Below are 25,204 nucleotides of genomic sequence, written 5' to 3'. Positions count from 1 at the left end.
ATTATACCAATCACCTGCACCTTGAAGGATGTTCTGCACCTTCTGTGTCCCCTTCTCGGAGGGACAGATGTGGCTGTGGGTGCCCTGGGTGTGAGGTGAGGGGGGCAGCCCTGGGGCTGCAGGACACCAGGGAGGGCTGTGGGCATGAGGCTGCCCAGGGTGCCTGGGCTGGACCCTGCGCTCCCAACTCCCCTGGTGTGTGAGCGTTGGTCCTGCACCTGGAGCCTCTGGGAATCCAGCCAAGGTGCCAGAAGTCACTCTGGGATTTTGTGGGGATTCTGCAGAATTCCCCTGACAGGAAAGACTTGTTTGGGAAGCTGCTGCTTGTAGAGAGAATACTCCATAAGGATCTTGATACTGCAGTGAGGCACCGTGTCCTGTGGTGGATGGGAGCCAGGGCAAGGACAGAACAAAGGCTTTGAAATGATGAAGTGCTGCAGCTCTGCTGGAGTTTCCATGGCTTCTGGAGCAGCCTCAGTGATGAAACTCATCAGCAGCCCAGAGCTTTATCTGCAGCCTGTCCTCCCGCAGAGGAAGTCGTTGCTGCTCTAACTGAATTTACCAGCTGGAGTTTCCTAAGTGAGTTGTTGAAGGTCTTTTGAAAGAAACTGTCACTGCTTTTATCAGTTCCTCGGGGCATGAACTGAAGAACAAAACCTTTAGGAAGAAAAGCAGCCTCTAGAATGTTCTGGGGTGTGCCCAGAGCCAGAGGTCCCATGAAGCCAGTGCCTGCCTGGCTCCCTCGCTCCTGGTGCTTCCATCCTCCCTGCCCAGCTGAGCCCCTGGGCCCACAAGGGGTGTGCTGTGTCTGTGCCTCCTTTAAATTTTGCTGTGGTAGACCCAGGCCCATCATTCAGTAAAGTCTCCCTAGTTGGGTTGGTTCTGCAACACCAGGCAGGCTGTACAGCAAAGCTCAGAGAAGTCTCCACAAGAAAGATTTAAGATTAACAGCTTCAAGCTGTTATAGCTAAACATGAAAGGCTACAAGGAACAACAAAAAAGGTAAAATAAATATATAATCCAGATGTTCTGCTTTGCATCCTCTGCTTCTAATCGCTGTGCTACAGCCCAGGTGTGGATAGCACCTCTCTGCTCGGGGGAGATGCTGGTGGCATCAACATACTCCTGTTTGCATTCTCAGAGGAGCAGCATGTGGTCTCTGAGTACGAGGGTTTGGTGCTTGTGTTGGTGTTCACCAGAAGTCTCAGCCAGACCTGTGGCCTTTCCCAGTCACCATGATCTGGGAGCAGGGTCACAGTCTCCCAGGAAAGTAAATGTTCAAGAGACAAAGCATCTCACAACCCCCACTTCCATGGTTTCTGAGGCAGTTGGAGAACAATTCTTTTTTTTTTTTTTGAGAGCAGTTTGGTGGTGTTTCTCAGGGGCTGGTATAGGGGTTGGTGTGTTTAACATCTTTCCCAGTGACAAAGTGGCTCATGGGCACTCTAAGCAGTGTCCTGGTGACACTAAGCTGTGTGCTGGGGTCACACACTGGAAGGCAGAGATGCGGCATCCAGGAAAAGCACCTGGAGAGGCTGGAGAGGTGGAGCTGTGCAAAACTCATGACACTCAACAAGGCCAAGTAAAAGGTCCTGCATGGGAGTTGGGGCAATCCCAAACACAAATACAGGCTGGGAAGAGGATGGATGGATGGATGGATGGATGGATGGATGGATGGATGGATGGATGGATGGATGGATGGATGGGTGGGTGGGTGGGTGGGTGGATGGATGGATGGGTGGATGGATGGATGGATGGATGGATGGATGGATGGATGGATGGATGGATGGATGGATGGATGGATGGATGGATGGATGGATGGAGGGATGGAGGGATGGGGGGATGGGTGGAGGGATGGATGGAGGGATGGGTGGATGGGTGGATGGATGGGTGGGTGGATGGGTGGATGGGTGGGTGGATGGATGGGTGGGTGGATGGATGGATGGATGGATGGATGGATGGATGGATGGATGGATGGATGGATGGATGGATGGATGGATGGATGGATGGAAAGTTGCCTTGAGGAGGACTTTGAGGTGCCGGTGGATGAGAAGCTCAACACAGAGTCACAGAAGGGCCTGGGCTGGGAGGGACATTAAGGTCATCTGGTTCCAAACCCCTGCCATGGATGTGCTGTAGCCACGGGTGTCAGAAACACCCCGTGCCCTGGGCTGATGACCCAACATGGGCAAAAGGGGAGGGGGGAATCTGCCCCTCTGCCCTGCTCAGGTGAGACCCCACCTGCAGAGCTGCTCCATCCCTGGGGTCAACAGCAGGAGGCCACGGAGCTGCTCCGAGAGCCGGAGCCCCTCTGCTCTGGAGCCGGGCGGGGAGAGCTGGGGGTGCTCACCTGGAGAAGAGAAGGCTCTGGGGAGAGCTCAGAGCCCCTTGCAGGGCCTAAAGGGGCTCCAGGAGAGCTGGAGAGGGACTGGGGACAAGGGATAGAGGGACAGGACACAGGGAATGGCTTCCCAGTGCCAGAGGGCAGGGATGGATGGGATATTGGGAAGAAACTCTTCCCTGTGAGGAAGAAATGGCTTCCCTGGCACAGGTTCCAGTGGCTGCCCCAGCTCTGGAAGTGTCCTAGGCCAGGTTGGATGGGGCTTGGAGCAGCCTGGGATAGTGGAAGGTGTCCCTGCCCATGGCAGGGGGTGGAACAAGTTGGAAGTTCCTAGTTGTGAAACACAGTTATCAGCACTGACACGCACTAACTGTCCGGAGCCTTCGAAAATCCTCATCCTTCTCCTCTATCTGGTGCTGACACAGCAGGGGAAGGACTCAGAGCGTGGCTTTGCAAACCCACCAGCTCTGCCCCTTTGCACAAGAGCCATGCTGCGGTCTCTGTTGTGCAAACTGCTGGTTCTGGTGCTGGAGCTGATGCTGGAGCTGGAGCTGGTGCTGGTTCTGATGCTGGAGCTGGTTCTGGTGCTGGTTCTGGTGCTGGAGCTGGTGCTGGTTCTGGTGCTGGTGCTGGAGCTGGTGCTGGAGCTGGAGCTGGTGCTGGTGCTGGTGCTGGAGCTGGGACCTCAGGCAGACTCTCTGCTTCTGTCTCACACACAGAAAGGGGTGGGCTGGAGGCACCTCCTGAGTCTCTTGGGTCAGGGTCACCTTGAAGGCCAGGGGAAGTTGCCCAGGGTCTCATCCAAGGGAGCATTATCCCCAGGGATGCAGACCCACCTCTGTTCTGGGCCCTGTCCCAGCACTTCACCACTATCCTGGGTGTTTTCTTAAATCTGTTGGGAATTTTCTTGGCAGCACCACGTGCCATTGCCCCTTGTCCCATTCCTGGGCACTCTGAACAGCTCTGTCTGCTCTGCAGCCCTTCCATGAGACAGTCAAAGTCAAGAGTAAGGCTTCCAGAGCCTTCTTCCCTCCAGGCTGACCAAACCCAGCTTTCTCCTGGGCTCCAGGTGGATTCCCTCCAGGTTGTCAAAACCAGTCTGCAAACAGGACCGGCCTCACTTGGGCCTCACTGCAAGATTTGTAATTTGCCTTGCTGATTTTCTTTAAAACATTAAAGGACCAGGACCAGCGTCAGTGCACAGCTCCACTTGCAAGGAGGCAGCTTTGGGGATGGGGATGGTGGATCCCAGCTCTGGGGATGGGCACAGCTGTTGAGTCACTGCCAGAGGCACTGCAGCACCTGTACCATTCTACAGTCACTGTGGGTCCTGGGGTGTCCATGCAGGGCAGAGTCCAGGTAAAGTCCTTCATCCACCCAGGCCTGGGAGCCCTGGCAGGAACTCGGTTGCCCCCAGTCTGTGCTGCTGATCCAAGGAGTTTTGATCCATGAGGGCAAACACAATTGCAATGTGCAGTGAGGAGGAGATGAGGAGCAGCTCCTTTGCCTCCCTGTACAGCTCTGTGCTCAAACACATCCCCCACTGAACCAGCAGTATCCCTCTGCCCTGTCAGCATGGCAAGGATTTGTCCATCAGATGCTTTTGCTCTGGGGCAGGGAGAGGAGATGCTTTGCCAGCTGAGCTCCAGGAGCAACAGCACTTTGTGCTGCCCGTGCTTCAGACCAGCAGCTGGAGGCTGATGCCTGTTCATCCATCATCCCAATGCCTCCTCCTGCACAGGAAGAAGGAACAGCTCTCGTGGACTCCCAGGGGACACGGGGCAGTGCACGTCAGGTGTGGGATGGGGAGTGCTGGGTGCAGCAGTGTCTCCGAGGGTAGAGATGAAGGCATTGTTTCGACCTTTAAAAGCGACAAAGGATGAAGAGCACCATGGGGGGAGGAACCTTGTCCCTGGAAGACACCCCCAGAAGGGCTCAAGACTCTCAAACCACCACAAAGTGGTCACATCTCCACCTTCAGAAATCCCGGGAAAGCTCCGGTGAAGCATCAGGCTGTGCATCCAGCCGCGAGCAAAGGAGCCTCCCCGGCGGGCACTGGGGCGGGAGGTGAGCGCTGTGCTGGCCTGGCTGCCCACCCCAGGGGAGTTCCCGGAGCAGCCCCTGCTGATAAGGCCGGGCAGATAAAAGCGGGCGCGGAAGGGCCGCGGGGAGGGAGGAGGCGGCGGATCGCAGGTGAGAGCCCGGCCCGGGCTTTGCTCTCGTGGAGGGTTCGGTTCTGTGCCGGGGGTGGGACTGGGGAGCTGGGCTGAGCTCTGCGGTTCCCGCTGCTTCCACCTTCGGCTGGAGCGCGGTGCTGCTGTGGCCGGGGGCTCTTCCGCACGGACGGGGCCAGCTCGGCAGCTCCGGGTGCCTTTGAGGCAGCTTCACCGTGTGTCAGCCCACAGCTCTGGGCTCGTTCTGGGAGCTGATTGCTTGGGAGCAGCCTTGGGACGTGAGTGGGTCAACTTTGGGAAAAGCATCCCAAACATCTGTCAAACAGCTATTAAATACTTCCCGCTCCTCTGCAGCCCACGTTAACGGAACAGCTAGGTAATAATGGAATAAATTCCCATTACAACACAAATATAAATGCCGTATTTTATAATTAGGGGGATAGGGTGATACCCAGCTCATGGCTGGCTTCACTCTGTCTCTACTGGGGAACACAAACAGCTCACTCAGTGATTTTCATAGCAACATTCTAAATATTGAAGTATTATTTCCTCCAAACTTTTGGTGTAACTTTTAATCTGAATATACTCAATCCCAGGCTCATCAGGAGTAAAGAGACTACAATCCTTATATGTTTTTATGTAACATCCTATGTGACATGACTACTTGCAAGGATTATTGGAATTTAAAGGCAGAGAAACAGAGGTGTAGAGGACCTGCTGTGCTGTCCTGGCTCTTCCCTCTTCCCCACCAGCTCTCCCTTGCACACTCTGTGTGCTGCCCTGGCAGCAGATTCTGCTCCCTTTTTGCTGCCCCCGAAGCCCCAGCCAGCACATTCCCACCAGTGCTGGGAGTCCCTGGGCTGGGAGGCTGCTCCCTTTCCACATGGCCCTGACAGGACTTCCCAGGTAGTGCAGTCCCTCCTGGAAGCGTTGCATTGGAAGGGGATGCTCCATGAGCTCCCTTGACACATGCCATCCTCAACCTGGGCACGGACCTTCCAGGTGCATCCACATGTTCTTGGTCTTCTTCACTTGTGTTTCTTTGCAGGGATGAAGGCAGAAAGCTTCCTGGGGTCTCTGGTGATCCTCAGCTTGTTCCAGGCATCTGTATCCTCTTCCTATGGTATTGTCCATTCCTCAGGCTTTGCAGGTCGGGATTTTCTGAGTGGGAAAGATCTAAGTCTGGAAGAGCCTGAGTCACCCAGCAGTACAGCCCTGAAGAGGTGCCAGAAGGAACACAGTTAGTACCGCCCGTGGCACCAATCTTGGCTCTTTCAGGTTTTTACCAGTTCACATCCTGCCTGATCCCTTAAAATCAGGTAAAAGGAGATCAGTTCTCAGCACTGGTCCATCCCCATGGAACGAGGGTCTCCCTCCCTGTGCCAGCACCTGGGAGAGCTACAAGGGCCTATGGAGTGTGAGGATGGGGCAGTCACTCCCCCTCTTCCAGCCCTGAATTACTGCTCCAAAACATATAGAGACCTCCACCTGTTAATTGACAATGTCAAATCCTTATGAAAAGCACATGCCTGGATTTTCATTTGTCTCAAATTGTGATCCAGGCAATAGTTTTTCTCATCAGGATTGTCCAAGAGCTGAACTCTTGGCTGATCTGGGAAGATATTTAAAAGAAACTGGGGGGATTTGGGAGATATTTATCTCTTTTGTGCTATTTTCTGAAGTTTTCTTCTTCCCCAGAAGCTGTAGGAAAGTGCTGTCACTCAGAGAAGCCCTCAGGACCTGTCCCTTCCCTTTCTGTGACCTACAGCCAGCATATGATGGAGATGAAATTCATTTTGGGAGCTCCCCCGAGCACAGGAAGGGGAGCAGTTAAAATGGCAGGAGGTTGCAGGAGGCACTGGGGAAAGCCATGGGGAAATTGGGCTGTTTATAGAGTCAGAGGACCCCAGAATGGTTTGGGTTGGAAGGGACCTTAAAGTTCATCCCATTCCACCCCTGCCACGGGCAGGGACACCTTCCAACTGTCCCAGGCTGCTCCAAGCCCCAATGTCCAGCCTGGCCTTGGGCACTGCCAGGGATCCAGGGGAAGCCACAGCTGCTCTGGGCAAGTGCTCTGCTGTGAAAGGGCAGGAGGGATGGTCCCTGCACCTCTCCCGGGGGCTGTTTGAAGCCTCCACTGATGGAGGGGCTCTCAGACTCCCCTGAGGAATATATTTATACACAGATCTCCAGAGAGTGAGCAGCACTTGCCTCCAGCGCTGTCGTGCCCAATCCCCGGATGCTGGAGGCGCAGGAGGCTCCCTGCCAGCACCCTCACCTCTGCTCTTCCCTTTCCCTGCTCAGATGTGCCGCTGGAGCTGCCGGACGCGTCCCTGCTGAGCAGCGTGGCCGAGGCCCGGCAGCGGGTGGATGCCGCCTACAGGCGCACGCGGGACCGGTGAGAGCCGGGCTAGCTGTGGCGCGTCCCTATCCCCGTCCGTGTCCCCGTCCGTGTCCCCGTCCGTGTCCCCGTCCCTATCCCCGTCCGTGTCCCCGTCCGTGTCCCCGTCCGTGTCCCCGTCCGTGTCCCCGTCCCTATCCCCGTCCGTGTCCCCGTCCGTGTCCCCGTCCGTGTCCCCGTCCGTGTCCCCTCCTGCACCGCAGATTCCCCCGCCTCTCCTCCCCGCAGCCCGGGGACAGCGCGGTGGGGAGCTCCGGGAGCACAGCGCGCTGACATGCAGGATTTTGTCTGCTCACCCTGATTTTACACCAGTCTCTTGGGTCACCAAGATCTGTGACCTCCTCTGGGCTGCCCCTCCCAGCTCGGTTTTCACAGAATCACAGAACCGTGGAATGGTCTGGGTTGGAAGGGACTTTAAAGCTCATCCTGTTCCACCCCTGCCATGGGCAGGGACACCTTCCATTGTCCCAGGCTGCTCCAGCCCCAATGTCCAGCCTGGCCTTGGACACTGCCAGGGATCCAGGGGCAGCCACAGCTGCTCTGGGCACCCTGTGCCAGGGCCTGCCCACCCTCACAGCAGCACCTGATGCTATTGCTGGGCTCTGTTCCATCCCTCAGGGTGGTCTGAGCAGGAGCTCTGAGTTGAGACCAGCACAAGCTTCTGCTTATTTCCAGTGGTTGCCTCTCATGGATGCAGCAGACAGCTGGATGCTGCAGTGAGGATATTTTGTATGGACTCCCAGCCATGCTTTGGGAGTGTCCAGCTTCCTACCAGCCAATACCTGTCCTCTGCCAGCAGCCACACTCTGAATCCCCTCCCTGGCTTGAGGACCCCTCCAGCTGAGAGGAGGCTCCAGCAGCTTTAGGCCAGGGTGGCCTGGAGACATCTGAGGCCTCTGGACAGTGACAGATATTGATGGTATCTGGATAACAGCTGAGTGAGATTTGGTGCCTCATGGATGTGAAGCCCTAAGATTTGCCTTCTGGCAGGTGGAGCTGGGCAGTTTCACAGACTCCCTTCCTCGAGTCCCCCTGCTGCTCTGTGGAGGGTGCTGGGAGCAGCCCTGGCCTCTCCCAGTGACTCTCCAGCAGTTCAGACTTGGGATGGGCCGTGCTTGATGCTCAGGTGTGCAACTGCAGCATTCCTGGCCCTGCCCCATTTCAGATTTTGGTTTCTTGTCCCCTGTAGCATAAAAAAGAACCTGCAGAACAATGCCTTGACCCCAGCAGAGCTCCTGAGGTATTTCAAGCAGCCAGTGGAGGGGACACGAGCGGCTGTCCGGGCAGCGGATTACCTGCAGACCACCCTGAGCCTGCTCAAAGAGAGGCTGCGATGGGCTGTGAGGGGGGACTTCAATGTCACAGGTAGGGATCCCCCTTGCTGGGAGGAAGGCAGAGGAGGAAGACACAGGGTTTGGTCACTGGGGCTTGGGAGGAGGGAAGGAAAAGGTGTTGCGATGGGCTGTGACAAATCTCTCCCATGTGACTGCTGGGAGGCAAAGCTGAGTTATTCTTCTGTGCTCTTTTTCCATCTTAAATATTACTTGGGGGTTTTTCAGTTAGTGAAAGTGTTTTGTGCACTTCCCTGGCTCTTTCTGCTGTATTGAGGTTCAGGTTCCAATGGGTCAAGGTGTGGAAGGCTTTGGTAGATGTTCCTGTGCTTGAGCAGGGAATGAGCAAACCCAGAGCTGACCCCAGTAGCCTGACCCCAAGGAAGGCAGCTCTTCAGCCAGACCTCAGACAGCACCGAAGTCATGTCACCAACACGACACCGTCCAAACAGAGAATGGGGAGGTGTGAAAGGACATTTCAGTGTCTGTCTGGAGGAGCAACATCCTCTCTGAAACAGAGTCAGGCCAGGCCAGGCTGCTGAGAGAAGGTGGCAAATCAGGGCCAGTGAGAGGAACAGCTCAGGGACACACAGGGAGGACTCCTGCTGTATAAATATGAACTCATGGGGATCATGGAATGGTTTGGGTGGGAAGGGACCTTAAAGCCCATCCAGTCCCATCCCTGCTATGGGCAGGGACACCTCCCACACCTTCCACTACCCCAGGTTGCTCCAAGCCCTCTCCAGCCTGGCCTCAAACACTTTCCCAACATTACAGTAAAACACTGGCAGGACAAGACCCATCATGGGGTGCTCTGGCTTTGCTCCAGCACAGGATGACCTGGAAGGTGATTGCAGAACTGGCTGTGCTCAGCTCCAGCCTCTCCATCCAGGACTGATGCTCCAGTAACACTCCAGAGCCCTGCGAGGGCCACCTGGCTGCCACCTCTCACTCGCCTGCCCAGGGGCTTTTCAAACCGTGCTGTGACCCAGACTGTTGGTGGCAGCAGTGACCAGGAAACCTCTGAGGAATGGGCCGTGCAGTGAGAGCAGCAAGAGCCAAGAGGGAGCATCTTCCCTGTGGAGAGACAGACTGGGAGAGCTGGGGGGTCAGCCTGGAGAAGAGAAAGCTCTGGGGAGACCTTAGAGCCCCTTCCAGTGACTAAAAGTGCTTATAAAAAAGAGGGAGAGGGTTTTTACATGGATAGATAGTGACAGGAAAAGAGGGAATGGTTTTAAACTAAAAGAGGAGAGATTTGGATTATATGTTTGGAAGAAATTCCTGGCTGTGAGAGTGCTGAGGCCCTAGCAAAGGGTGCCCAGAGCAGCTGTGGCTGCCCCAGCCCTGGAAGTGTCCAAGGCTGGGTTGGAGCAACTTGGGATAGTGGAAGCTGTCCCTGCCCATGGCAGGGGTTGGAACAAGATGGTCTTTAAGGTCTCTCCAACCCAAACCATTCCATGATTCTGTGACTCTGTAAGACTTTTCTTGAGCTCTGCCACTTAGCTCCCCTGCAAGGGGAGTGCACAGCAGAACACAGTGCCCCTGGGGAGCCCAGCCACAGGACAGTTCTTTTCCAGGCAGCTCCGAGCAGGGGTGACACACACTGGGAGCTGCTTCCAGGGGGAAAAACTTGTGACACCCCCTAGGATGGCTGTGGCTGTTTGCATTTTATGGGGGAGATAAAAAGGGAGAGGAGAGGAAGTGCCAATACTAGAAAACCGTTCTGCTGCTGCATGAGCCTAATGTGTGATTATAAATAAGATTTGACCACAGCTTTGCTGGGTTTGATGCTTTCCAAACCAGAAAAAGCATTTGCTGCTCAAAGAGCATCCTCATCACATCTTTGAGCAGGACGATTTAAATGACAGCACACTGTGGTTGTGCAGATGATGAGGATCAGTACAGGGGACAGGAAGGAAAACCTTCTCCCGAGCAAACCCAGCAGGGCCAGTGTGATCCTGGGTGTTTTTTCTCCCTTGTTCCCCGCCAGACTTGTTGACTCCTGCTCAGGTGGAGATGATTTTCAAGGCCACTGGATGTGACCAGCAGGATAAGAAAATAAGTTGTGCTTGTTCTGGCTACAGAACCATCACTGGCGAGTGCAACAACAGGTGAGGGGCTATGTCAGCAAGAGGACGGACGGACGGACGGACGGACGGATGGATGGATGGATGGATGGATGGATGGATGGATGGATGGATGGATGGAACAGGATGAGAGGAAATGGCCTCAAGTTGTACCAGGGGAAGTTCAGGTTGGACATCAGGAGGAATTTCTTCCTGGAAGGGGTGGTTGGACATTGGAACTGCCCAGGGGGCAGGTAGAGTCCCCATCCCTGGAGGTGTCCAAGGAAGGACTGCACGTGGCACTCAGTGCTCCAGGCTGGTGATAAGGTTAATGTAAATGATTCTATGGATGGATGCATCCTCTGTAAGTGGAACTGGACCCACTTCCCCAGGGATGGCCCATGCAGGCACCTTGGTTTAGGGTTTCACACCCTTCAGTATTTCCTAGTAATGTGTGGAGCCATTAATTCCAGTCCTGTTTGGAAGGTTCCTGGTGATCTACCTGAACCAGCTCTTAGCCAAAACAGGAGAAGCTCTCTGCTGGGGACAGACTTTGTCTGGCCCTGCCCCTTGGCAAGGTCTCCAAGGGTTTCTGACCTAAATCCATACTGGGCATGATGTAGCCATCCCCTTGCCCCACATTGTGTGTGGGAGGAATCCAGGCACATGGGCTGGGAGAGCACCTCCTGCACCTCCCACAGCTGGAATGAAGAATGTGGGAGACATGGGAAGCTGCTGAGCACGGAGTGTTTGAAAGGGACAGGTCAGAAACATCCCCTGTACGAACAGAGCTGGAAAGCTCCTGGGAGCAGCTCAGGCAGAGGAAGGAGCTCAGCCAGCTCTCCCTGCCCTGAGGTGCTTTATCCTTCAAGGGGCTGTGTAAGAACTAAGGAGAGACCTTCCTACCTCCTTCCACTTCAGGGGGATGTGGGTTCTGCAATAAGGACAGGTCCATTATACCTGATCCAGACTTGAGGCCCTGGGGAAAGGGGGCTCAGCTGTGCTCTGTCGCTCCACTGCCCTGGGCAGTGCTGCACCCCTGTGGGTGAGAGGCCACCACAGAACACCCTTTGGACATGCACTCCAACGTAGAGTATTAGTACTCTGATAAGGTTTTAACGGCCTAATCAAACTACAGTCATAGAGTCACAAACTGGTTTGTGTTGGAAGCAATTTTGGAAAGGTTTAAAGGTCATCCAGTCCAACCCCCTGCCATGAGCAGGGACATCTTCAGTAACAACCTTCAAAAGAACCAACAGCGCAGTAACCTCACAGTCCAAATCCCCCAATTTCCATTCGACACTGTAGGTAATTCCATTCCAAGGCTCTTCCCCTTTCCTTGGTGTTCAGCTTCCAGCTTTGTTTTCCAGCCACAGTTTGAGGTTGAGGACCCTTCTTCAGGCTGGATCAGGCTGGAGTTCTTGCCTGGGAGAAGCTGAGGCTTGGGGTGGATTATGAAAGGTCTTTTCCAACCTAAACAATTCTATGATTATTGTTGTTATTAATGCTGAGGTTTACTGATAGCACCAAACCCATAGAGCTGCAGCAGTTCCCAAACCACGGCATAATCCCATTCCAAGGTCCATGTCTCTCCAAATCCACAAGCTCTTGGCTCTGTTTGCTCTTTTCCCATTGCCCCTGACAGGAGGAACCCATCCCTAGGAGCCTCCAACAGAGCCCTGGCCAGGTGGCTGCCAGCAGAATATGAGGATGGTGTGTCCGTGCCTCGTGGGTGGACGGAAGGAAGGCGTTTCTCTGGATTCCCCCTTCCACTGGTAAAGTTTGTAACAGTCTCAGAATGCAGTGTCAGGGCCTAGGGATTGTCAGTTCTTGGACAGGCCACAGGCACCGAAGGGCTCCTCCACCAGCTGGAGTTGTTGATCAGGTTGGAGGAGCTTAAATTCACCAGCTTCAGGGTGATGGTCTGAGAATATCCAGGGAGATCTATTAGGAAAGCTTCCTAAGTCCCATGCCTTCAGGAGAAGCAAAGAAAAATTAAACTGATTGCTGCAGAATCACAGGAGGAATGCAGAATTACACAATATGTTCTTTTAAATAGAGTGCGTTTGAGCCAAATTATTTTACTCACCTTTTTTGATTTGGTTTGTGGCAGTTGTTGTTTCCTGAAAAGCAATTATGGAGAGGATAAAGTGAGCCAGGGAATCCCCAGAACAAAAAATACATGGCCAGAAATGCTGTGTGTGGGTCCCTGGGTGGGTGAACTGCAGGGGTTGTGGCTCTTGTGGCACCTGGATGTGAGCATGGACACTTGATGTGGCTTCTGGTCGCTTGAGCTTGGTGCAACAACAGCTCTGATGAGGAGCTGGGGTTGTGTTCATGGATTTGTTGTACTTCTAGCCCTCCTCCACAGCGCAGTGTCCACTTTTTCTGTAGTAATACATGAACATGGGGGAACTGTGATGGCTGGGGAAGGGATGAGAAGGGAGGAGGACTTTGAGAACTTCCAGAAATTCCCAGGGACTCTTTTTTCCACACTTCTATTCAAAAAAAGTATTTTAAAATCTGTTTTGTATCTGTTTCCCAGGCTTGCTTAGCTGTTTCCCTAAGTCCATCAAGGGACAGTCTTGGCCTGGGGGCTCAGATCCCTGCCTAGAGCCAGAGCAGGGCAGTGCTCAGCGAAGGGCACTTGGTGATGGTGACACCTTCCTGTGCAGATAGATTTGGGTTTTTTTGTCTGCAAAGCATCAGAAGTGCCTTGGGAATTTTTGCTGATGATCCTGCAACTGGGTGCACCTGTTCATACAGGTCATTTCCCAGCAAGGTGTTCTGCCTCCATCCCTGCAGGTCCGACAAGTGTCCAACGAGATTGTCCGCTTCCCCCCGGAGCAGCTCCGGATGGACCAGCAGAGATCCCTCATGTTCATGCAGTGGGGCCAGTTTATTGACCACGATCTGGATTTCAGCCCGGAAACCCCAGCCAGAGTCCCCTTTGGTGGCGAGACAGATTGTGACACCAGCTGTGCCAAGGAGCCTCCCTGTTTTCCCATCCAGGTACAGGCAGCCTCCTTCTTCCAGAGGAGGAAGGGACAGGGCATCTGCCTTCCAACCAGGAGACGCTGGTGGCTCTCCCGGCCCTTGGCCATGGAGGAACATCCTCCCAGAACAGGCCAAAGAGGTCAGAGTGCTCTGTGTGGTGGCAGTGCTGTGTTCCAAGGCTGTCCCTGGGTTTAGGCAGAGACACAGCCTTTTCCAGGTTTCCAGGCATTTACCCATCTCCCTCAGCAAAGGTTTTTGTTTGGAGCTGTAGTGCAAAGGCAGCACGGGTGATGCCTGGAGAACAGGAAATGTCACAGACAGGCACTGTCAACAACCCAGAAAATCCATGGGACGTAAGTGCTCTTTGCACAGGACAAGGGAGTGCTGAGATCTCCCAGCAGTGCCTGCGGCGTTAGCAGGAGTCACATCGTGGTCCCTGCTCCAGTAGATCACAGAATCATTTAGGTTGGAAAAGTCCTCCAGGACCATCAAGTCCACCCTGTGCCAAATCCCCACCTTGTCCCCAGCCCAGGGTACTCAGTGCCACGTCGAGACCTTCCTTGGGCACCTCCAGGGATGGGGACTCCAAACCTCCCTGGGCAGCCCCTGCCAAGGCCTGAGCACCCTTTCCATGGGGAAATTCCTGCTGATGCCCACCCTGAGCCTCCCCTGGCCCAGCCTGAGGCCGTTCCCTCTCCTCCTGTCCCTGTTCCCTGGCAGCAGAGCCTGACCCTGCCGGCTGCCCCCTCCTGTCAGGGACTTGTGCAGAGCCACAAGGTCCCCCTTGAGCCTCCTTTGCTCCAGATCATGTCCATATCCCTCCTGCAGCCCTGCTCTCCTGCCTTTGAAGTTCTGCTGCAGCTCTGGCTCCCACGTGTGCCCCTAATTCCTCTCAAGGAAAAAAGTAATGGGATGGAGCATCACTGAGTATTTGCCTGTTATGCATTTGAGAATGCAGGCAGGGTCACAAGTTTTGGATGACAACTGTCTGTGATGTAGACATAGAGATAAGAAAACTGAGCCTTAAAGATTCAATCCAATGTATTTATTTTCAGGGGAAAAACTTTAGGAATCCATAGGACTCTAGGGAAACCTAGGTGTCTCCAGGCTGTTTGGGACTTGGGCTCCTAAAGCAGCATCTTCTGCTGTCAATCTGACCCTTCCTCTCAAGATTTATGCCCTGTGAGAGGGCTCCTGCCTGGCTCCATCTCCTGAGCCGCTGATGAATTTTCCTTTTCTCTGTCTGCAGATCCCACCCAACGACCCCCGAATCACCAACAGGAGGGATTGCCTCCCTTTCTTCCGCTCAGCTCCCACCTGCACGCGAGGCAGGGCGATCCGGGAGCAGATCAACGCGCTGACCTCGTTCCTGGATGGCAGCGTCGTGTACGGCAGTGAGGTGGCCGTGGCCGAGCGGCTGCGGGACCGGAGCAGCCAGCGGGGCCTCCTGGCTGTGAACCAGAACTTCACAGACAGGGGCAGGGCGTTCATGCCTTTCGGCCCCATGAGGAAGGAGCCCTGCCTCAAGGCCAGTGGGGCAGCTCGAATCCCTTGTTTTCTTGCAGGTGAGTTGGGTGCTGGCACCCCAAACCTGGAATCTGGAGCAGACAATTCCACCAGCTCCAGTTCACTTCTTTAGTTGTTTGCTTTTCTCATTTAAGTAGAAAATAGAATGGAGCAAAACATGAAAGACTGAGGCTGTGCTAGGTAGGAGGAAGGTCTTCACCATCTCCAAGTCTTCTTTGTCAGGATAAACCTGGAGTGAAGGTGTCCAATCCACACTCAGCAGCTCTGGTGCAGGGCCCGGAGTGACCTAGGGACCAGTGCCATGATGGAGCCGATAAGGCTCAGCAATGGCAGCCTGGCCTGGAGGCCATGGCTGGTCCGTACTTGTCATTCCATGGGTGCCTCTATCCCAGCAGGAAGGGAACAGGTGCATAACTACTGTGCTGGGGCACAGCAGGAAACGTTTGTATGTCCCTGCTGCACTGTGAGAAGAGCTTGGATCCCAGCTGGAATGAGAATGAGGCCAATACCAGACCAAGGTGGCCTTTTAGGGTGTGTTCCCACCACTGTGAAGGCTGAGGGAGCACTGGGAGCACTCCAGCCATCAGGACACCCTCCTGCTACGTCTACCCTTTGTCATGCTTTTGGTATCCCCTTGACCCCTTCTTCAACCCAAAATAATCCCTCTGGTCCTGGGCACGGGCTCCCAAAGCCAGACAGGCTCCCAAAGCCAAGCCTCCCTGCACAGCCACCACCCTCTTTCCCACTGCTGTCCTTTGCCATGTTCTGTCACAGAGACAGAACTGACCTCATGGATCCTTAGCACTATTCCCTTCTCCTGGTCCTGCTACTGAGGACCAGGATGTTGCTACGAGCCTGTGGGACCCCAGAGAGGGATGTTTCTGATACAACTCATGAATTAGTGTCTCACTTCCTGGCCTATTTCTTTTGGAGAGCAGGACTTCCCGGCTGGCTCCTGCTGGCTCTGAACACGCCAGGCTGCTTGTGGCACTGCTGGAGAAAGCTTGAGGGCACAACAGATCTCATCAGCTGTGGAGCTGCTTTCTACTCCCTTGGCCCCCTTCACATCTGGCTGAAGTTCCTCTGAACATCCCATGGTCCTTGCAACCCATCAGCTCCCTCCTCTGAAGCTCATAGTGTTTCATGCTCCCTCCAGGCTCCCACAGCCTTCCACCTGCCCATGTGTCGTTCCGTGTGTTCACCTGCTCCCCCAGTTCTGTGAAGGTCTCTCCTTGGTGAGGACCATGCAGGATCTGTGGCCAAAGGCATGTGCCCAGTGAGAAGCAGAGCAGGCAGGAGTATCAGGTGCTTCCCAAGAGGGGCTTCTGGCCCCCATGGGCTCTCAGTGAGGAGCAGTTCCTGTTCCATAGCTGGAACAGACCCACCAATTCTTTTACAGTCATCAGTTCAGGCTGTTTTGGCAGCGTCTCTGAAAATTCAGTGCCTTATTTGTGACTTTTCCGGTCCCTGAGAACTGGGGGAGTTTTACACGTGCAATTGCCTCACAGGGCTCAGCATTTCCTCCCAGAGCTCTGCTGGAAGCTCTGGCTGGATGCATTCTGCTCATGGAAACCTCACAGTGCTGCTTTTGTTTCTCCTTCCGCAGTCCCTCACAGGCAGCCTTTGAGAGTGGATGAAAAGGGCTCTGTGCCAAGTGCAGGAGCAAATGCCTCTATTTACTGTGGGACAAGGGGGCTGAATACAACATATTTACTTTTCTCTGAGTGCTTGTCTATACTCTCATCACCTGCTTGCTCTTGGGTTTCCTGCCCCAGATGTTTGAAGAAGGATTTGATATTTCATTGTGATGCTGTTTGTAATTTATTCCTGCAAGTTGACTCATTTTGCTTTTCCTTTTACTCCCCAGAGAGACTGTGACTGTCACCTTGCTTTGGCCACAGTTTCAGCTGGTTTGAAGGAGGCCTTCTGACTTTCAGAGCTCCTTGGGCCATCTTGACTTTCCTCTTCCCGTTTGCATTTCAAGCTCTGAGACCAAATGTCTCTGATACGGAATCCTGGAGAACATCTCCTTGTATTTAACTTTTTAAGTTGATGCTCTCAGGCCTTCACTGAAACCTTCCCCACCTCTCTGCGATTCTCAGCACAGCTGTGACCTGTCCAACCCGGTGCTGCCCAATCCTTGGTTTCCTTCTCCTCCTCTGTGTTTCTTACCCATTTTCTTCACAACACAAATATTGAGACATCTAAAAATTCCCCTGTGCTCGCTTCCCAATATGACATTCCCACTCCAGTGCTGTATGTGCCCCTCCCAGGTGACACCCGTGCGAGTGAGATGCTGGAGCTGGCCTGCATGCACACGCTCTTTGTGCGGGAGCACAACCGCCTGGCTGGAAAGCTGAAGAGCCTCAATCCCCACTGGAATGATGAGAGGCTCTACCAGGAGGCACGAAAGATCCTGGGAGCCATGATCCAGGTACCAGCCACCATCCCACCTGCCCTGGCTCTGCCTGCAGTCTCACAAGGTTCATGGGTTAGGCTGTGCTAGTGTGGGGTGGCGAAAGGGTGCAGGATTTTGGGGTGAAAGGACCAAATTCTTTCTACCAGCCCCTTTCGACCAAAGCAAAATCACAGAGATACCTGAAATGACAAACACAGAGGGGTCCTCCTGAAACTTTGATGTCCCTCTACTGTTAAACTTACAAAGTGCTTGATGAAATTTTTAATGGCACATTTTTGTTTGAGGAACAGGCAGAAAAGTCAGAGAAAAAGCTTTTTAACCAGTGTTTTGTACCTGATAAAGATGGTACTGGAAATCTGGATTAAAACTCCTCTGGGTTGTGAATCTCCTCCTCTCAATGATTCCCTGCCTATGGCAGGGGGTTGGAATGAGATCTTGAAGGTCCCTTCCAACCCAAACCATTCTGGGATTCTGTGAAGAAGTCCCATGTGCTGGTGGGTGCAGCCAGTCATGGTGTCTCCTTGGGACTGGGCTGCACCCCAGACTTGACCCTGAATGGGATCCTGGGGTCACACAAACACCTCTGTGCTTGGGAAGCACCTCCCGAGGTCTCTTGTCCAGCCTCCAGTTTGGAGCAGGAATGGCCTCAAAGCCAGATGAGGTTTTACAGCTGGCAGGAAAGGCTGGATCCTATGAGAGAAAGGGACATGGGGTTTCCAAAGGCACTGCACCTCCTTTGAAGCCTGTCTTCTGAGCTGGTTTAACAAAAAATAAAAAGCAGGAACATCAAAATGTTTATGTTTTTATGCTGTCAATTTACATATTATTGTATTGCTGAAAAACCATGCTGGGCAAGGCAAACACTCGAAGGATTGTCCTTAAAAGTATCATCTCCATCATTGTGTTTACATCAATGGTTTCATCTTCATGCAGTTTTCAGACAATCAATTTTCTCCTACTGACACAGAATTTTAATTTTTTTTTTAATTATATTGTGCTGCCTTCTCAATATCCCAGAGAGACATGAGAGCAGGACTGGAAATTTCTGCTGTGGGAGGGCTCAGGAGCTGCTTGTGGGTGGTGTTACCCCTGTTATCTGCCAATGTTATCTTTGAGGCACACAAGGTGCAGTTCTGCCTGCCTGCTGGGAATGGTGACAAGGAGGCAATATTTGGGAGGATTTGGCAGCCTTTTATCTTCACAGAATCACAGAAACAATTAGGCTGGAAAAGACCTCTAAGATCATTGAGTCCAACCTATTATTATGTTGCTCTGACCTGCCAGAGCGTGGTGGCAGAGAGAACGTGAACAACAACTTTGCTTCCACAGAAACTGATGGCACAGAAACTAATGAAGACATTAACAGTGCACCCTTTCCTTGCTCCCCCCAGATCATAACCTACAGGGACTACCTGCCTCTCCTGTTGGGATGCAGGTTCCGGAGGTTCATTCCTCGCTACCGGGGCTACAGCGAGTCTGTGGATCCTCGGATATCCAACGTCTTCACCTTGGCTTTTCGCTTTGCTCATGCCTCAGTCCCCCCAACTGTTGGCCGCTTAGATGAAAATTACAGACCCATAACTCCTGAAATTCAACTCAGAACCTCCTTCTTTGCTGTCTGGAGGATCATTCAAGAAGGTAAATCCTTTCTCGCAGCTCTGCAGTATGGGTTTATTTCATTCATCCTTTTTTGCCCTCTCTGGATGAGCTCCTGCTTCAGCCAAATTTAAAAGCATTTTGCATCAAATGTATTAAATGGCCTTTACTACCAGCCAGAGCTTTCCCAACAGAGCTGTTCCCTGTAGTCAAGGGCAGCCCATCATGTTACGAAATGGTCTGATTGCTTAATTGTTGTGGCCTCCAAGAACATTATTCAAAGTATTTTCTTCTTAATTCTTTAAGTGCAGGAAAATTGATTCTCAGGTAGTAGAAGCTTATCATTAAATATAAGCTGTGCTCACCTCTCTGGGGCCTCTTACACACACACCAGCCTCCCTGCACTGCTCACACATCCCTGCTTCAGGTGGAATTGATCCCAATTTCCCTGTGGATGGGATTTCTCTGCAGGAGGGATTGATCCATATCTCCGGAGCCTCATGGCCAACCAGGCCAAGCTGATGACACAGCAGCAGATGGTGGTGGATGAGCTCCGGGATCGGATGTTTGAGCAGGTTGAAAGGATTGGGTTTGATTTAGCTGCCCTCAACATGCAGCGCAGCCGAGATCACGGCCTTCCGGGTAAGTCAGCTGTAGGAGCAGAGCTTACAAAGGAAAACAAGTGGAAATCAGGCATTTTTGTGATTAAACATTGAGAAACTTCTCCAGCCCATGCTTGGCTGAACTTACTCAGGAGCTGGATTCAGTGATCCTTATGAGTCTCTTCCAGTGAAGGTCATTCGGTGATTCTGTGATGCTCTTTCCCAAACCTTTTCCTTGTTTCTGAACAACCACAGGTAAGTGGCTGGAGGCTGAGCACTGAAGGCACAGCCTGGCTGAATCTGCAGGAGACACATGGAGGCAGGAGAACACAGGGCATTGCACAAACCAGAGTCTGGTGTTCAGTGACTGACTCATTTCTATTGTCCAAGTGGAAAAACTGGTAAAATAGCTCAGCAACAAGTTTGCAGGAGTGGAATTAGGGCTGTAAGTCCCCTGTGACTTCTCTGCAACCATCTGTAGTCCACACATGACTGGAAGAGCAGATTCCAATATGTAAAGAAAATCTCATTATAATTTCTCTATTAAATCTGTGTCCCAGAAAAAAAAACCAAAAAAACAAACAACCAAGCATGTCAGAACCACTCTCAGGGCTCTGCAAAACCAGTGTAATGACATTGCAAGATGGTCTTGAGAAATAGATTGTTGATGGGACCTCAGAGCTGGCTCCTGGGTGGGTCCTTGCCCAACAGTGTCATTAGGCTGATGTAAGTGCCCAGAGCTGCTGTGTCAGCAACATCCTGAGGGATGCAACAGGGCTCCTGTTTGAAACTGGGATGAAAACTGAGCTGGATACACGGGTTTTAAGCCCAGTCAAAGGCTTTGCGGTACATCCAGGGGCATCATCAGCTCACAGAATTGCTCTGCCTTGGTCACAACAGAAGGCTGTGATTTTTTCCATGCTTTGTTGAGGAACACCATCATGCAAAACCTGATGGGAGCCACAAATCCTGAGTTTCCAGACCTAACATGGTGGGAGTGACATGTATTTCTAGTGAATTTGGGTTTAGCTTTAGGTCTCAACCCACCAATGAGTGCTGCTGTACTCCTTTATATTAGACATCCATTAAGGTGGTGATGGCATAGCGAGGTCAAAAACCCTCCCTAATTAATTTTCTAATTAAGAAAATTCTCAATGTCCTGGAATTGTTTGACAGTGGTGTCATCCAGGCACCATATGGTGTGTCTTTTTCTCCTAATTCTCCCTGGTTTTTAGACAGAAGACAGTAGGTTTGGATTGGATATCAGGAAAAAATTCTTTCCTGTGAGGGTGGGCAGGCCCTGGCACAGGGTGCCCAGAGCAGGTGTGGCTGCCCCAGCCCTGGAAGTGTCCAAGGCCAGGCTGGACATTGGGGCTTGGAGCAGCCTGGGATGGTGGAAGGTGTCCCTGCCCATGGCAGAGAGTTGGAATGAGATGAGCTTTATTATCCCTTCCAACTCAAATCATTCCATGATTCCATGACATCCTGCTCACAGCAGAGGTGTTTGCTGCAGCATCATCTCATCTCCTCCACCAAGATGCAGAATTATGCACCAGTTGTGGCCCAGTGGATTTTTGGCTGTTTGCAGTCCAGAAAAATTAGTCCAGCTGGCAAAGTCTGCTGGCTGAAGTAACTTGGGCTGTGTGGAGTGGGTGGCTTGTCCCCACGGCTGGACAGGGACCAGCTGTGGGGAATCACTTGGTCATCCTCCGGTTACGGAGGGAGGGGCTATCAACATCTTGTCCAGGTTCGCTTTCAGTGAAGGCAACGTCAGTTGCATCCCTGCTGAGTGGAGCAGAACATTGCTGGAAGGTGGTGGAACAACTCTCACCTGCAAAGACATGGCTCTCCCTAAACAGGAGAAAAGCCAGGCAGGAGGAACTGGCTCTGAGGAGCAGGAAGTCAGTAGCATTAACAGAAATACAGAAAAATGTTTTAAACATTTTGGGACCCTGTAAGTCTCTTTGCAAAAGAGAGGGAAAAATCTTTCCAGGAGGGGGTGGCACATTAGTGCTCTATCTGCTCTGACATCCAACTACTTGCAGGTTACAACTCCTGGAGACAATTCTGTGGGCTCTCACAGCCCGCTGGAGTGAAGTCACTTGGTCGAGTGTTGCGGAATCAGAACCTGGCAAGGAAGTTCCTGCAGCTCTATGGGACACCGAAGAACATTGACATCTGGATTGGGGCCCTTGCAGAGCCCTTTGTGAATGGAGGCCGAGTTGGGCCCCTCATGGCTTGTCTCATTGGCACCCAATTCAGGAACATTCGTGATGGGGACAGGTAAGAGGGGAGCTGGGTACATCAACCTCAAAGTACAGGGAGGCTGGAGTTTATGCAGATTTCTTCACACATCTGAAAACCACTCCAGTTGTTTGTTGCCTTTTTTTCAGTACTCCTTCAAAAGTTTCTTTCCCTTTGTAGTGATGTGTTTATTCCCTATCTGATGGTTGAGATCCTGCGCAAAGATCCCTTCCCAGCAAAGTGATGTCTCACTATTTCTTCTTCCCACCCCAGTTCTGAACTGGAACCCTCTGCTCTGACATGTGGCAGGGCTTGGTCTTTGCTTGTGGTGGATGTGGTGGGTTGGGGTTTTCTTGTCAGCCAAAATCACTTCAGCAGTGCTGAGGTTTCAACACACCTGAATTCCTCCTTCTTCTCCTTGAGGTTGCTCAGGGGCTTCAGGTGCAGCAGTGAATTATGTTCCCCATCTAAAGCTGAATTTATGAAGCAAGAACCCTGTACCTGCCAGCAATATTGCCTGAAAATGGGATCACAACCCATGTTTCTGGGAAACAATTGTGCTGAGAGAGACTTAGGATGAGCTCAAACACCAGGATGGGGGGCTTAGAGGCAAACAGTCTGTTGCATGTCTAGAAATCCTGTCTTTATGGCAGGAAATGAACCATTTTCTAAAAAATTGAGTAATTATAGGTCTTGTTCCAACATGGCAATCATGTGGCTGTAACCCCAGCCTTTGCACAGTCTATGCAGCCTTTCCCATTTGAAAGAGGGTGCCTGTGCCTCATCTGAGGGCAATTCATTCAATTGCAGCTTTGTTAATGTCCATGGCCAAAAGAAAAGCAAGGCAATTATCCAACTGGTGAGTCAGGGATCTTGATTTAAATAACAGAAATTCAAATTTGTTATTGGCAAAAGAAGTTAGTGTTAATGGGAAATAATATTGCGGGAGTCACGAATGTGAAGAAGGCCGAAGGCAAAAATCTGTTGCGTCTTCTTCTTTCTCCTGCAGGTTTTGGTGGCAGAACCCTGGGGTTTTCACTCCTCGCCAGCGCCGTTCACTGGCCAGAATCTCCTTGTCACGAATAATATGTGACAACACCCACATCACTAAAGTATCAAGGAATATCTTTCGGGCTAACAGATACCCCCATGGCTTTGTGAGCTGCAGTCGGATCCCAAAGCTGGACCTCAGACCCTGGAAGTCAACGAGCACCGAGGAGCAAGGTATGATCTGCAAACAGCAGCAGATCTTGCCTGCACACCCCTGAGAAAGCCAGACCCTGTGGTTTAAAACTGAGCTGCCTGACATGGGGCTGGACCTGTGTGCCAGGTACAGCTTTAGATGCTCCACTTCACCAGGTGTACTCAGAGTGGCTCCTGCAAAACGCAGGTTTTTTGGCAGACCAAGCCAAGTGCCCTATTCTAGGAATTTTTTTAACAAGGAAAGGCTGAGGGAGCTGGGGCTGCTCAGGCTCGAGAGGAGCCCCAGCTGAGAGGGGCCCTCAGCCCTGGGTGTCCCTGGCTGCAGGGAGGGCTCAGGGCAGGGCCCAGGCTCTGCTCCGGGGCCCGGCAGTGGCACCAGAGCACCGGGCAGGGCCTGAGCCCAGCAATTGCCCTGCACAGGAGGCAGAACTGCTGCCCTGGGCAGGGCCCAGCCCTGAACAGGCTGCCCAGGGAGGGGCTGGAGTCTCCCTCAGCGGGGATATTGCAGAGCCCTCTGGGCACAATCCTGTGCCCTGTGCTCTGGGATGGCCCTGCCTGAGCAGGGAGGTGGCACCAGGGACCCTCTGGGGTCCCTTCCAGCCTGAACCATTCTGTGATTTTTTTCTGATTAATAGACTTTTCATTTAGCTCTTCACTGTTGATGCCAGGGTTTCCTGCATGGGAAACAATGCCCAGACTGAGGAGGCTGCTCTATCTGTTGAGATGCTGTTTGTCAGCACAACCTTGTAAGGCCAAAAGCAACTTAGCATTTGAAAAGGAATTCCCAGTCTACTGAAGGGTTTCTGGTTTGGATCTCTGCTTGTAGAGTTGTTGCCTATATTTACACTATTTCTCTCAGATGCCTTCAGGATTTGTAAAATTCTTGAGGTCTAATTCCTTCCAAAATACTCCCTGAAATCTGTAGGAAGTAGATGCAGGGAAGAGTGGCTCTCCCCGGGAAGGGCAGGCTGTTCCAGTGCCTTTTCCTAACAAAACATCCTTCCTTTCCTGACAGTCAGGTCCTGCCACACTCTCATAATACCAGTTTTTGATCCCTCTTTTCCAGCTTAACCTGTGGAAACAAATCACACAAGGTATAAGGGAGCTATGGCAGGTTCTTTTCTGTTAACACAAAGCTTTTTATCTCCTCTAGAAAAAGATTCTGGTGACTTTAAATGCTGAACATTGAGGATTTCCCAGATGTCCAGACTCAGGAAGCTGCTGAGGTGGATTATTAATTTTTACTGTGTTTATGCTTTTACTGCCTGCAATGTTTGAGCATGGTTCTGTCATTTGCTCAGCTTGATTTGCATGAAGCCTTTACAGTGGGATGGAGCCGAGGAATGAAAGAACTTCATGAAGAGTTGCCCCAGATCTGTGCAACTACTCAGTATCACAAAGCCAAGTGAAATGAGTTATCCAGAGGCTGATCCCAAATCACCCCAGCTGCTGGCTTAGGCCATAGAACCACACAATTCTTCACCAAGATTTACTGTCAAACACGTTTTGGACCTTCCTTTTAAAAATTTCAGCCCCCACAGAATGCTCCAGGACATTGCAATGACAGCTGATTTTTGTTCTCAGACTTTTTTGTTTGAAAGAAATAAATGCTTCAATTTTCTGAGAAAATTTTCTAAGGGCAAGATGCCTCAGAGAGAAGCAGAAATAGTTGTCCTGCACCCAAACACACTGTCCTAAAATGCTCTGTGCCAGGTTTTGCTCCACCATGGAAGGAAAAATCTGCCACATGGAAGAGAGTTTTCTCACCACTATGTCCCATATTCCAGAATGCCCAAAACCTCCTCTGATGTGACAGAAACCTGTGACAAGTTATTCCTGAAGCCTGGCATGAGCCAGCGTGACTCACCACTGGACTGTAGAGCTGGTGGGATGTGGCCTGGTAAAGATAAGAACAGTCTGAACATACAAGAAAGTAAAAACTATTCTGGTTTCAATCCAGGTTTTTCCCTTTTTCTTAAAGGGATCAAACCCACTTTCTCCTCCCTCTGTAGCCTGCTATATTCCTGTTTATTGCTTAATAAATTGCAATTTTGGGCTGAGGCCAAGATGTTCTTTGCGCTTTGTAAAAGGTGCAGCAACCACAGGTAGGTTTTCTCTGGGAATATTGGGAAAAGGCAGTTCCTGAAGTGGTGTGCCATTAAAGAAAGAAGGTATTTCTTGCTGCAGCCTCTGACCATAACTCCTGTGTGATGCAGAACTATGAAAGTCAGCACTGATGGGTGGGAGGTGTTGACTGGGCTGCCCCAGTCTCTGCAGCTCTGGTTTTCCACTCCTGGTTGTCT

At 52.1% G+C, this 25,204-nt stretch overlaps 1 protein-coding gene across 2 annotated transcripts; it reads left to right on the top strand.

Moving 5' to 3' along the window:
• The first annotated feature begins 4,513 nt into the window (after positions 1–4,513).
• Positions 4,514–24,952, top strand: LOC138120503 (eosinophil peroxidase-like). 2 transcript variants are annotated; one of them, XM_069033251.1, is made up of 14 exons: positions 4,514–4,534; positions 5,564–5,638; positions 6,820–6,913; positions 8,106–8,281; positions 10,238–10,358; positions 11,959–12,088; positions 13,119–13,325; positions 14,560–14,875; positions 17,111–17,271; positions 18,648–18,894; positions 19,324–19,494; positions 21,500–21,737; positions 22,708–22,922; positions 24,055–24,952. In XM_069033251.1, the coding sequence occupies exons 2-14, from the start codon at positions 5,566–5,568 to the stop codon at positions 24,081–24,083; spliced, it is 2,178 nt and encodes a 725-aa protein (XP_068889352.1). In that variant the 5' UTR covers positions 4,514–4,534; positions 5,564–5,565; the 3' UTR covers positions 24,084–24,952. The 2 variants fall into 2 exon arrangements, with proteins under 2 accessions (XP_068889352.1, XP_068889351.1); XM_069033250.1 differs by having other exon boundaries at positions 5,564–5,755.
• Positions 24,953–25,204: the final 252 nt, after the last annotated feature.

Source organism: Aphelocoma coerulescens, chromosome 19, assembly GCF_041296385.1.
Source record: "Aphelocoma coerulescens isolate FSJ_1873_10779 chromosome 19, UR_Acoe_1.0, whole genome shotgun sequence".
In the NCBI taxonomy this organism is placed as follows: domain Eukaryota; kingdom Metazoa; phylum Chordata; class Aves; order Passeriformes; family Corvidae; genus Aphelocoma; species Aphelocoma coerulescens.
Note: the sequence above shows the minus strand (reverse complement) of the source record. Positions and strands in the feature narration are given on the sequence as shown.